The sequence below is a fragment of the Centropristis striata genome, chromosome 2 (assembly GCF_030273125.1).
Source record: "Centropristis striata isolate RG_2023a ecotype Rhode Island chromosome 2, C.striata_1.0, whole genome shotgun sequence".
Classification (NCBI taxonomy): domain Eukaryota; kingdom Metazoa; phylum Chordata; class Actinopteri; order Perciformes; family Serranidae; genus Centropristis; species Centropristis striata.
Genome location: NC_081518.1, coordinates 17,500,012 through 17,513,855, shown reverse-complemented (window position 1 = coordinate 17,513,855; position 13,844 = coordinate 17,500,012). Strand labels below are relative to the sequence as shown.

General features: G+C 35.5%; 1 protein-coding gene across 2 annotated transcripts; it reads right to left on the bottom strand.

Annotated features, from left to right (window-relative positions):
* Window positions 1-170: 170 nt before the first annotated feature.
* Window positions 171-11,290, bottom strand: lins1 (lines homolog 1). Of its 2 annotated transcripts, none has more exons than XM_059347142.1 (6): window positions 10,931-11,290; window positions 10,751-10,840; window positions 9,613-9,745; window positions 8,094-8,696; window positions 4,205-4,391; window positions 171-1,905 (listed from the first exon to the last, which is right to left on the bottom strand). In XM_059347142.1, exons 1-6 carry the CDS (start codon window positions 11,285-11,287, stop codon window positions 1,107-1,109), a joined length of 2,169 nt encoding a protein of 722 aa, XP_059203125.1. In that variant the 5' UTR covers window positions 11,288-11,290; the 3' UTR covers window positions 171-1,106. The 2 variants fall into 2 exon arrangements, with proteins under 2 accessions (XP_059203125.1, XP_059203133.1); XM_059347150.1 differs by having other exon boundaries at window positions 4,205-4,388.
* Window positions 11,291-13,844: the final 2,554 nt, after the last annotated feature.

Below are 13,844 nucleotides of genomic sequence, written 5' to 3'. Positions count from 1 at the left end.
ATACATATATATATATATATATATAATGTATATATATACATACATACACATATATATATATATATACATACATACATACACATATATATATATATATATATACATATACATATATATACACATACACACACACATATATATAAATATATATAGTTCTTTCTATCTTTTATCTTTTTACCATTCTGCTATCTATTTCTTGCTTTCTTCATTTGAGCCACTTCTGTATCTGACATCTACTTGAATCCTTTTATTGGTTGTTGTGCCAGTACTGCTGAATGAGTATTTCTCCTCAGATACAATTTTATAGTATGTGTGTAAAAGGCTATTTTGTTATGTTATGAATAAATTTCCATTCAACTGAACAATCTTACAATACATACAGAAATTGATGTGTCTTGGTCCTGTTTGTGCATGTGTGTAACAATAAGAGTGAAAATGTAATTTTCCATCCAAGGGTGGTGATGATGATGCTGATGTTGATGCTGATGATGCCTCTACTTCTAGCATGTCATAGCATTCACTGGACAGTAGGGTTGTCAAAAGTATCGTTACTCAAAAAAGTATTGATACTAAAACATTGTATCCGGATACAATACTCATTTTCGAAAGTATTGATACCGCCAAAATATGATGCCAAGTCCCCAGAAGCTATGAAAATAAACAGAGCTGTGGCAGAGTACATATGTATGGATCAGGTTCCTATTTACACTGCGGAGAAACCTTGGTTGCCTAATATTGTGCACAGCATACAACCTCAAGATATTGTTCTAATTGTTATTGTTTATTGTATTTATTTATTTTTTGCACTACCTCAGACCTGAAGCTTGTTAGCATAGTTGCAGTTTCTTTTTGCACAACTGTTTTGTATTATAAATATTTAACCTGTGGTTGTGTTAATTTTTACATGTTGCATTCTTCTTGTTAATAAAAATATTTCTGTTAAATTTCTTTGAGTCTTTGTTTTTATCTTTGTGGTATCGAAAATGATATCGAGTATAGAATATTTTCCTGAGTATCGGTATCGAGTTGAAAATTTTAGTATCGTGACAACCCTACTGGACAGAAGGCAAGAAAACAGCCTGGACTCTTGAAATGTAGCACAATTGCTAGAAACAGTCCTCTACTTGCGCTAAGAGCTTTAAGAGAGAAGAAGGGTTGTATGGGAAGAGTTTCTTTGTCTGCAGCCTTGTCATCACCTCTCTGAGCTTTGACATACACAGAACTGCTCTTGCTAACGTTTCACAGGTCACCTGTCCCAGAGGTGCCATGTTTAGACGTCCAGTTTTCTCACTCTGCAACAGCAGCAGTGACGGCCCTTCTATGGAAGCAGGTTCACTAAGTAATCCTGTTGAGTCGGATGACTTGTGCTGTTTCTGCCCGATATGTTCTGGTGGTCTATTAATGTCTTGTTTCACATACAAAGCACTAAATCTACCTTTCTTACACTCAGATGCCCCTGGTTCATCCTGAGAAACCTCCATGTCCTCTGGATCAGACTCGTCAGAAGTCTCATAGTCTACAAGGTGAACCCCAGCAGCCACACTAATCCCTCCCACTGGCTGGACACTGGAGCTGGATTCAACCCGATCTGGCTCCATACTAGATGTCACATCTTGCATATTGCCACCATATGAGGCAGTAAGTGAATGCTGTAGTGGAAGATGACACTTTGGCAAACTGATTCTTCTACATGCTGCGGTGAAGCCCTGCCAGTCCGCTCTCAGGTACTTGAGGTACCGCACGAAGTACTCCAAAAAGCAGGTTTCAGTGGAGATGAGGAAGTCAAGAAGGATGCTGTGGTCGAAGGAGATGCTCTGAAGCAGCAGCAGGAAGTGGCAGTGAGGGTTGCAGCCAGAGGCACAGGCTGCCTCCAACACAGCAACTTCATCCAAGCCAGAGCACAGTCTACAGGGAGAAACCAGCAGTTCAGTTATATCATTTTGAAAATATTGAACCTTTTCTGCTCTGTTTCAGTCAGCGAGATGGTTAAATTATAGCATGCATGTGCTGTTTTGGTGTGATCGCTACACTGCAAAAAAGGTGTATCTAAAAACAAGATAAAAACACTACATCTGAGGGAAATGATCTTGCTGCATGGACAGATAATTTCAATTGACAAGATTTCTTCAATTAAGATTTTTAAATCTAGATATAAGCATGTTGAACGCTTAAAATAAGAAATTAAAACAAGATAAATAGCATTAGAGGGTCGACCCAAAAATTCTATCAAGCATGGGCCCCTCTATTATCTTATTTTGAGAAAGTTACAGCCCTCTCACAAGATTAAAAATGAAAAGAAGGCAAATAGCCTATTTGTAATGTCTTGATGTCCGCTTTTTCTCTTATTTCTTCATTTCTTCATATTTTTTTATTTTTTATTATTATTTTATGTTATTTTTTATTTGTTTTTTTTCATTTTAGTTTATCTTTATTTATTTTGTATTACAATATTTTTTATATTTTAACCGTGTATATTTTCATGCCTGTAACTTTTTTTTTTTTGTATAACATTTGAGGTGTACTTCTCACTCACGAGTTTAATTTCAATATTTAATATATTTATTGATTTTTCGTATTGACAGCAAAATAAGAAAAATGATGTATGTTGAATATCTGTGATCAATATTCATTCCTTCAAATAAAAACATGTTAAAAAAAAAGATAAAAACACTAAATTTTAGGGAAATGATCTTGCTGCATGGACAGATAATTTCACTTGATAAGATTTCTTAAATTAAGATTTTTAAATCTAGAAATAGGCATGTTGAACGCTTATAATAAGAAATTAACTCTTAAAACAAGATAAATTATCTAACACTTGTAAATCTAAAGTTTTTTTTATCTTGGTAAGAAACAAATAATTGTCAGGTCACTCTGCTCGGGCCAGTTCATCGCTGCTTGAAGCTTAAATTTATCTTGTTTTAAGAGTTAATTTCTTATTTTAAGTGTTCAACATGCTTATTTCTAGATTTAATAATCTTAATTTAAGAAATCTAGTCTCTTTCTCTAAACCTTTTTTGCAGTGTAGCCAGATTTAGAAGAAATCACCTTTGGTCAACTTTAATTGAGTGCGTGTGTCTTTTTTTTTAGGTTATATCATTCTGCATCGTTGCAGTAGTGGTCCTTATGTATTAAAATTCAAAAGTATCTGTGTTTCAGTGTAAATGCTATTTTTTCAAGCCCTTCTCAAAACTTTTTCCCACCTGACTTGCGTAGGTTTCTGGTTGATGACCTTGCTACAAATATATCCTTATTATATCCACAGATAGTGTGTAATTATCAACGGTGGTCAGTGTGCTCCTTGTTATGAGAAGCAGAGAACCAGCATGCTAGTTAAGCAATGTACTGCCGTGGACGCCACATTAGTTCAGATCAAAGATCAAAAGTCACATAATAACACAAAAACTACTGCATTCTGTGAGGTCAAATTAGGGCTGGGCGATATATATCGATATAAAAAATATATCAATATATTTTTAAATGTGATATGGAATGAGACCATATCGCATTTATCGATATAATTCAATTTTTTTTCTTTATATATAAATGCTGCCCTTACTAGGGTTTGTCATATTTATATCTTTTGTAATGTTCGTTATTCTCGTGTAAGTATATTTATTTCAGAAAAAGATTGGCCTATTTTAGTTAATAGGCTATTTTTATTTAAGATTTTTTATTTAAATGTGCACTTTATGGATCTCTGATTTTTTTTAAAGGTACTCCTGTTGTTATACAGTATTTATGGTCACTTAAATAAAAAAAATTAAATAAAACTACTTGTGACATGTCATATTTGACTTTGACTGAACATTTGCTCTCACTTTGCGATAAAAATATCTGGATATATATCATATATCGATATTCAGCCTAAATATATCGGGATATGACTTTTGGTCCATATCGCCCAGCCCTAGATAACCATTCATCTGTGTTTTTGAAAAACAATTTTGAAGGCCATAATGTAGTTAATAATGCTGCTTTAAGGAACTGAACCCTTTGGCAGAACTTTACTTAATAAGGCAAAACAGGAAAGTTTCAGTGTGTCAGGACGTGTAAATAATATCTGAGAGGTTTTACATCAAAATGAGAAAATAGATGTTGGCAATCATATTGTCGCATTTAAAAATGACATCCACATGAGCTAAACCATTTTCCTATCATATTGACGAAAATATGTTGTACACATAGTTGTGATCTGTTGTACCTGTGATGGAGGAAAATGAAAAGCAAAGCTCTGGCTGCCTCCATCATGTCATCGTCCTGTTCTCCAAACAGCAGGCTGATCCAGGAGCAGCGGTGAGTGGACTCTGTCAGCTGGACACCACACCGCCTCAGGAAACCCCACAGACTCTGCAGGCAACCATACAGCTCTGTGGCACTGTCCACTCCTGCTGTTAGAGGACACATGGAGTAATGAGAACCACTAGTGAATTCTTATTGAAAGCAGTGCCCCCTGCTGTGGAAAGGCTGTAATACAGGGTGTCCAGAATGATTATTCTTACTACATAATTGACAAATAATGCTCCCTATACATCCGAAGACTCTGAAAAGATTTGGAAAAGACTCCTGGAAAACTATCAGCTCACATCTAAAGACAAGTGTTTAGAGTTTTTAGTCTCACACTGAGATTTTAGACAGACTGTCAATCTTTCAGGGTCACTATTTACAAGACTACAACTAGATTCTTTTAGCAGTTTTTACCTACCATGCAAACTTACTAAATGGAGGAGAAGCAGCTTTTGGCTCCAGCTGCTCTAGTGTGTTCAGTGGTTTGTGTTGGGAAAAAAAAACAATAAAAAGAGGAGAAGACGCCACAAAATGCCTCCTCACAAAGCTGAAAAAGGGTTTCTGTTTTTCTGACATGAAAAGTTGAAAATTTTACAGTAAAAATAGATATAAGGAAGAATAAAGGAAAGGAAAATTTAGAAATGAATTCATGATGTACATTTATGTCCTATTTAATTATAATTTGTTTAATTGAATAATTATATTTATCAGCTCTATCAACTTTCATTTAGGTAATCATACATTAATCATTGATTATTTCTTATTTATGTAGGCTATATACTTATTTATACATTTTAACTGGGTCTCCTTACTGTTCTCTTTACTAAGAAACATCTAAATATATGACATCACTATATTTTTATTTAGGACTGAGCTTACTAACATTATTGTGATGTTCCTTTTTCCTGTGGAAGTGGTTTTACTGGCCGGTCTGGAACCGGGGACCTTTCCCTCGCTCATCTATTGGTTGGTGATTGTGTTACGTCACTGAGACTTGAGATAACATCAAACACGTTTGATATGATCCAAACCCAAGACTAGGAAAAGACTGATATGAAACAGAGCAGATTACTACCTTAAACTTAACCATGGAGATGACGGGAGCGCCGTGACTCCAGTAAAACTCCTAGATTTACTAAAGACTTTCAGCTTTTAGTCTGGGACTGTGGAAACCGTTTGGTGTAAGCCCAGGATTAGGATGTTGGAGCTGCTGTATATTTAATGCAGGACAGTAATGAATCTAGCAATATGACCTAAAGTAAAGGTAGATGCGCTAGGTTCCCTTTTTCTCTTATTTCATATGTTGTCAGACACGCAAACCAGATTTATTCTAAATATGACTGGAAAGTTCTAATTTATATATATATATATATATATATATATATATATATATATATATATATATATATAGTATATATAGTTATGTAATTTTTCTTAGTGTCAAGTAGGGCTGGGCGATATGGACCAAAAGTCATATCCCGATATATTTAGGCTGAATATCGTTCTACAATATATATCCTGATATTTTTGTAGCAAAGTGAGAGCAAATGTTCAGTCAAAGCCAAATATGACATGTCACAAGTAGTTTTATTGAAGCTGTTTATTTAAGTGAAAATAAATACTGTATAACAGGAGTACCTTTTTTTTTTTTTTTTAAATCAAAGCTCCATAAAGTGCACATTTAAATAAAAAAAAAAAATCTTAAATAAAAATAGCCCTTGAAATAAAATAGTCCTAGTCCCCAGATCTTTTTCCGAAATAAATATATTAAATGAGAAAAGAATAACAAGCATTACAAAATAACTAAATATGACAAATCCTAGTAAGGGCTGCATTTATATAGAACATTTTTTTTAACCATATCGATATATGCGATATGGTCTAATTCCATATCACATAAAAAAATATATTAATATATTTTAATATCGATATATCGCCCAGCCCTAGTGTCAAGTGATCATAACAAAAACCTCTCAAACAATGTCAACTCTGCATTAAATGAGTCACAGTAATTGAATTACACTAAATGATAAGTCATAAAAGGTCCTGAAGATGAATTCATGTTCATGGCAGGTGTCATATAACTGTTATAGCAGTGTCATGTCTTATGCAGGTCCCTGGTGTTTGTGTTCTAATGTTCCATTTGACACCATCTACCCGACTCCTGAGGGGCTACCTGGGGCTCTTTGGCTGCTAAAACTTGGTCAGCTGAATGTGTCTGTCTGCTGTTTGGTGGTGTGTAGGTAGCACAAAAAAGCAAAAAAAAGTTTTTTCTTTTTGCCACAAACAGCAAATGAAATTCCCCTCAGCTCTACTGAGAGTTTTAGCATCCTGCACCTCATGACCCTTTCATCAACATGTCTCGACACTTTGCATTACTTTAAAGTTCACTTCAATCAATTCATACGGTAGCCCTGAGAGCTCACAGTGCTGCAACTTAAGAAAACACATGCAAATACACAAAACACAAGCAAACTGAGAAAATATCTTCATCAATTTGACATCACAAGAGCAGCATTTAGAAAATGCGCTGCAAAGACCACAACACAACAGAAGTGTTTCTAGAGGACACTTAAAAGTGATGCACATGTGGACATGCATGTGATATTATCACGTTATTTCAAGATAATGAAAATTTCATGTTATAACGTTATAATGTGAAATTATCAAGTTATTTCATAATAATGATATTTTCATGTTATAACGTTATATATAGCGTTAGCCCGCTAGCCCGTATCAATCACATTGCAGTTAAACAAATCAAATAAATGAATGATACACATTTTAGTTGGTCTCTCTCAACAGCACCGAGTTGGTTTGGTCTTACTAACCCGCTAACGCTAGCACGCTATCGACCACCGGCTAACGTTAGCTACACTATTATCGTGAAATTATCCTTATCTTGAAATAACTTGATAAAATCACGAGCATGTCCAGACATGTGCATCACTTTTAAGCAAGGGTGCACCGATTTCCTTTATTTTGCGTGATCGGTGATCGGTCGATTCTTTTACGTCAAACCGATCTTATCTAGCGATCTTATCTACCTCCACAAAGGTCTGAAAGTGCGTCTGCATGTACGCGTACTTGTGCATGACTGGGCGTGCTCTGGGTCGTGCGCACACAGTCGGATTAGCGTCTATCACGTGACAACAGTCACCCAGAGCACGCTCAACCAATCATGTCGTCAGTGTAAGTATTTATGGTTGCAGTTCTTTTGTTAGTTTGTCCTGTAAATTGTTGCTATTTATTTTAAGTTCAATATTTTATTAATTACGTCAAACATTGTGATTTCCTATATTTGTTAAAGAAAAATACTGCTGTGTTATTGTTTTCCAATAAAATAAGATTCAAACATTGGAGGTGTATGCTGTGAGTTATAAAAAAATCGGTATCGGCCAAAATCAGAATTGGCAGGTCAGGCTTTTTAAAAATCGGTGATTGGCCAGAAAATTGCAATTGGTGCACCCCTACTTTTAAGTGTCCTCCGGAAACATTTGTGTTGTGTTGTGGTCTTTGCAGCGCTTTTTCTTATTGTTTTGTGTTGTGTTGTGGTCTTTGCAGCGCTTTTTCTTATTGTTTTGTGTTGTAGTCTATTTACATTGCTTTTTTTATTGTGTTGTGGTCTTTGCAGCGTTTTCTGCAAAAAGAAAATATATTTTCTCAATTTGCTTGTGTATGTGTTGTATTTGCATGTGTTTTCTTAAGTTGCAGCGCTGTGAGCTCTCAGGGCCACCGTAAATTCAGAAATAAACACAACACATGCAATATATACTGTATGTAAACCATTACTGTGGTTTTCTCACCTGTTCCCCCAGCTGTTTGGATGTGAAGCTCCATGGACTTAAGAAGAAGCAGGCTGACAGCTCTCAGCATCACACAGTCTTTCAGTTTCTGACCTTCTTTATCTCTGATGTGCCTGGTCCCTCCAAAAAAAGAGGCGGACTCAACTTGAACACTCTGCAACCAATTATTAGCCACGGCTGTTAACACACTCTGAGCCAGCATGTCCCTATCAGAGTTAGTGTGTTTGTATTTGAGCTCAGTGAAGGGCACCTCTCCTAAAGCCCAGTCCTCTCCAGGCTTCTGAAGCACAGCTCTCTTCAGAAACAGCAGCACTCGCTTTTTGACAAAATACTCGGAGGCACAGCTGATTGTTGTCAGGAGTGCTGAGAAATGAATCTGGGTTATTCTCGCACTCTTCAGCCACACACCAGTCTCACATACCAGACTGGATGCAGTGATCACCTCCAGCAGGTCCAGCAGGAGGCAGAATGTTGCTCCACTGTGTCTGAGGCTAGTCAGGTCCACCCAACACTGTTTTACCTCTTTCCTCTCTTCAGGGAAAACATTTAACCATAAAGCACTTAGGCTGGAGTCAAAAGCTGCCAAAAGTTTCCCGAGGATGTCTGATGGAAGAAAATGCACACATTGAAAATGAGACATTACAAGACAAGTACCACACTACTTTATTCACAATGTATCTTAACTAATTCAGGCAAGCAAGCAGATATCAGTGTGAACTAATCCTGTTTATTCTCAAACAGCTAATATGCTTCTTTAACATCAGTTTGAAAATTGATTTTTGATCATCTGATGTACATGATGATCTGGGTATATACAGAAACACAACATTGATCTGCAACTGTACTGCCCTACAAAGTCTAACTGCAGTAACTAAACAAGGGGTGAAACTGAAGAAAAACTGCTTTAAAGTTTTTTAACGTCTTTTAACTGGCCAGCCAAATGGGTTATGTAGATAAATAATGCAACATTATTATTATTAAAACAAGCATTTTTTTGTTTTTTTTGTGTTATAGTAAAAAACAAATAACAAAATAACCATCCATCCATTAACCATGTCATTTTTTCATGATTTGATCTTTGATTGCCAATTGAAAATGAAAAGAACGAATGATAGACGGATTTGTATCTGCATTCGATTGCTCTGCCTCAACTACCCGGATGTTTGTCGCAGAAAATTGAAATTGAATTTTTCTAACTGAATTTTAATTGTGAGAACTGCATGTTCAGTTCCAAACTAATCAATTCAATTTCAAATTCAGATTTTCAATGCAATGATTCAAATTGAACAATTCAAATTCAAATGTAAATAATTCAAATTCAGTTTCTGGTGGCACATATTTCAGCCCATACATTTCGTTTACTACCTTTTAAAATCAGAGAATATTTGAGCTTCTGCTGAACATGAACTTCAGCTGTGACCAACAAGGTTGTTATTGGCTCACACAACAGCTGGGTTGAAGCTAAATGAATGGACAGCTTCTGCTCATAGTGTGAATGGACAAAACATGCTGGTTTTACCTTGATGAGCTCCTTTAATGAGTCTTTTTAAGACTTCAGTCAGTGACCACAGACAGGCATCCAGTTCAGGACCAGGGACTGAGGTGGAGAATGCCTGGCCACACTTCTGCTGCCACACAGGACTGACTGTACCCTGACAAATTAAAGGATATTATAGACAGAGAATTTTGGAACATAGTACAATATGTCAGATAATATATGCAAGTGTAGGTCAAATATTTGCTGTTAATCACTGCTGATCAGCTCTGGGGTTTATTATTAGTATTTATTGCACCTTATTTGTTTCATAGCACCATTTTTATACTGCATATTCATATTTATTCTGCACTGGAATTCTACTCCTTAATACATACTCCTTCTTTAGACACTTTATTTTTATTTTTACATTACATTTTATTGTATTTAATTGTATTTTTATATTTTATTGCTTGAAGTATGCCTAGGTTGTTTTCTTATTTAATTGTGTTGTTATTGTCTCTGTGTGTAATGCTGCTGCTACACTGTAATTTCCCAGCTTGGGATAAATAAAGTATATCTATCTATCTATCTATTATTATTATTATTATTATTATTATTAATGTTATTATTTACATGTAAACCCTACCAATCCATCATCTTCCCATTCGTTCAAATCTGTAGAGCAGCTTTAAGGCTAAACTCTCTGGATGTAGTCCCTGTAGGGGTGGGAGATATGGCCCTAAAAGAATATCATGATATTTCAGGCTATTTTTGCGATAACGATTATTCTTCACGATGTTACGAAATACTTAAAAAGATAAAGAAAACATGATTTTTTTTTAGTCTGTATAAATAAATAAAAATGTAGTGTGAAGTGCAAATCTCAACAGTTGCCAAATACAAAAAAAAAATACTCTTGACTCTTGAGTATGAGCAAATAATAAAAAATAACCATTTAGGGGTTTTGGGGGCATATTTTAATGACATTTTGTAAAGGAGAATAAAGGTTCTTGTATGTTTTATTTAAGACATCTTATTTTGACAGTCTTCACAAGGTCATTTTTGACCCATGTTGTGCATTAGAAGGTGTTTATATGTTGTGCATTAAAGGGTTAACCTGGTTCATCCATACAGTGTATAATATCAGATAAAATAAACCTTATATTCATGCTGAACTCACTGATTTGTGGAGCTGATAGAAAACACACGTTGATACGGTCTTTGCAGCGAGATGTGAGATGATCTGGTTCTCATTGTGGAACTGGTGGATCTGCGGAGAAGTGATCTATTAGCCTCACGTCACTGTTGAAAACAAGTCGGATGTTAAAGTTTTGTAAGCCTGACGAGAGCGCGGACTCACTAGATGTGACATGAGATCCTTATGTTGAAACAACACCGACAGGATCTCCACACAGTACAGTGTGACAGCTGGAGGATGCAGGCTGCCAGACGTCAGGGTGGAGGTGATCTTCTCCACCAGACTCACACTGATGCAGCTCAGCTCCACGCTGTTGACATGGTGATCACCTGGACCAGTACGATCCCCGTCCTCGCTGGGAAGCAGTCCACATACCCCGGAAAATATCACGCCAGCCAAATCCGCAGCACTGTGACTGGGGCATGATCCCTTCTGAAGACATGTGAAGGCATCAGTGATCCAGTCAGAGCTCTGGATCAGGGTAGATCTGTCTCTGCAGCCCGCTGTGAGCTCCATCATACCTCTCTTCCGTGTGTACCTGCCATGTGACACGAGCGGAAGCAGCCTACAGGAAATGGTTGAAGAAGAAGAGTCAAGTCCCCGAGAGTTAACAACATGTTCCACCTTGGCCTTCAAAATAAAACACATCAAGTCAAGTCAAGTATAGTTTATTTGTCCCAACTTGGGCAATTTGTTTGCAATCTAGGTGTATAAAATACATAAAAAAACAATAAATTCCAACACACATACATACAACAGATCACAGCCTTTATCTTTCACATTTCAGTTCTTTCATTTCCATTGATTGGATACCAATGGTACTCTGATCATGCTCAACCTACAATTTTAAGGCATATTTAGGCACCTTTTTACTATACATTTTACTATACTATGACATTTTCTTGTTCCTTTCAAATTTTGGACAAAATATAATATGGTGTTACTTTTGGACATACTACACTGCCCTACAAAGTCTAACTGCAGTAACTACACAAAAGGTAAAACTGAGGAAAAACTGCTTTAAAGTTTTTTTTAACTGGCCAGCCAAATGGGTTATATGTAGATAAGTGATATGACACTTATTTCTACATGTATTGATGATGTCATTTTTATGCTAAAAAATCATGACGATTTATTTGACTTTTGACCCCAAAAAGGTAGCAACTGCACTCTGGTTTTGCTGAGTTCAGTGAGTTCAGGTTTTATATTTTGTTTTCAGTGAATAAACAAATTCAAACTCAAATTGATTTTGTAATGAGTGTATTTAAGTGTTTAACAATTCTATTTTTTAAAGATTTGCGTATTTTAGTCTTAATATTATAAAGTAATGTTATATTTTAGTCTTAATTAATTTTATCTCACTTTTTTTTACTTAATCACTATCTACATAATCATTTCCCTATCAAATAAACTTATACTTTCTATTATTCTTGTTTTCATTATTCAACACAATGAAGCAATAAAATTACATTAAATTAAATACACTTTATCACAGACAAAGTGAACTTACTGCGGTCTGCTTTGGTTTTGAGTTGGATTTTGTGGTTTTTATATAATTATTTCTCTGAAATAAAGCAAAATTAAACAGACATCAAGGAGTTCATTTTTAGTTATAACTCAGTTTTGACCAAAAATGTAGTTACTACAGTTAGACTTTGTAGGGCAGTATACTATGATCATGTTCAATGGCTATTTTTAAAGTGTTTTCAGTCATGTCTGACCAAACTAAACAATGACATTTTTTTTATTTTTTCAACATAGTGTGTCCAAAACCCCCCCCCATCATAGTAAGTAACTAAGTACCAAAGTAAATAAATACCAGAGTAACTAAATACAAAAGTAACTAAGTGCAAAAGTAACTATATACCAACAAAACTGAATACCAAAGTAACAAGATTACAAAGTAACTAAATACCAAAGTAGCTAAATATAAAAGTAAGTAATTACCAAAGTAACTAAATACCTAGGTAACTAAGTACAAATAACTAAAAACCAAAGAACCTAAGCACACAAAAGTTACTAAATACCAAAGTAACTATTATAAAAGTAACTAAATACTAAAGTAACTAAGTGCCACAGTAACGAAGTACAAAAGTAACTAAATACGTACATATAGTCGGGTCACTTTAGACCAGGGGTCAGCAACCTTTTCCATGAAAAGAGACATTTTTGGCCAAAAAACAGAAAGAAAAATCCCTCTGGAGCTGCATCTTTGAGCCTTATAATTAAAGTAATTTGCTAATTTCTCGCTGAAAATAAAGCAAATCACTCATCGTGAAGCACTGAATGTAAACAAATCTTTCTTTTCTGTTGTAGTTATTTGGGGCAAAAATTTAGAAGATAGGGGAAAGGGCCAGATGGTCATAGGCTGTAATGCACATTTAAGTCAACTAAAATATATATATATTCCTGTCTATAGGGTACATATTTTTACAATTGGAGAATGTAAGAATCACTACAACAATGTGGATTACATTTTAGACAACTCCATATCATTTTTTTTGTCAAAGCAACAGGGAGCCACTACAGATGGCCTGAAGAGCCACATATGGCTCTGGAGCCTCTGGTTGCCGACCCCTGCCCTAGACCCATGTTGTGCATCAAAGGGTTAATTCCATAAAAGTATGCATTTATTCTGAAAGATTGAAGACAGAAATTGTATTGTTTTTGCTGCTTTGGGCAAAGCACCGTGCTCACAGAGAGGAAAACCTGGAATACTGAATGATTAAATAATTTATTGCAAAGATGCAGAAAATAAATACTCAGTCGGGTAACTTTAGACCAGGGATGGACAACTGGAGACCCAGGGGCCGCAGACGGCCCGCACCCTGACTTGAAGTGGCCCTCAGTACAACTACATGCATTTGAGTATGAAATCTTAAAAGTGCAGTGTAAAAATGTGCAAAATTACTTCTTGCAATTAATGTTGGTCTGCTGTTCTTGCACTGAAAAAAAAAAAGAAATCACAGTAAGTGGTTATTCCTATTTATACTGTTAAACATGCATTTGAGCATGAAATATGTTAAATTACTGCACTGTAAACATATTTAAAATTGCAGTTTCATCATATCTGGTT

Coding starts and splice junctions, on each gene's coding strand:
- lins1 (XM_059347142.1), bottom strand. CDS start 11,287: ATGATGGAGCTCACAGCGGGCTGCAGAGACAGATCTACCCTGATCCAG. Junction 8,697..9,612: donor CATTAAAGGAGCTCATCAAG/GTAAAACCAGCA, acceptor TTCTTCCATCAG/ACATCCTCGGGAAACTTTTG. Junction 1,906..4,204: donor TTCATTTTCCTCCATCACAG/GTACAACAGATC, acceptor TTCTCCCTGTAG/ACTGTGCTCTGGCTTGGATG.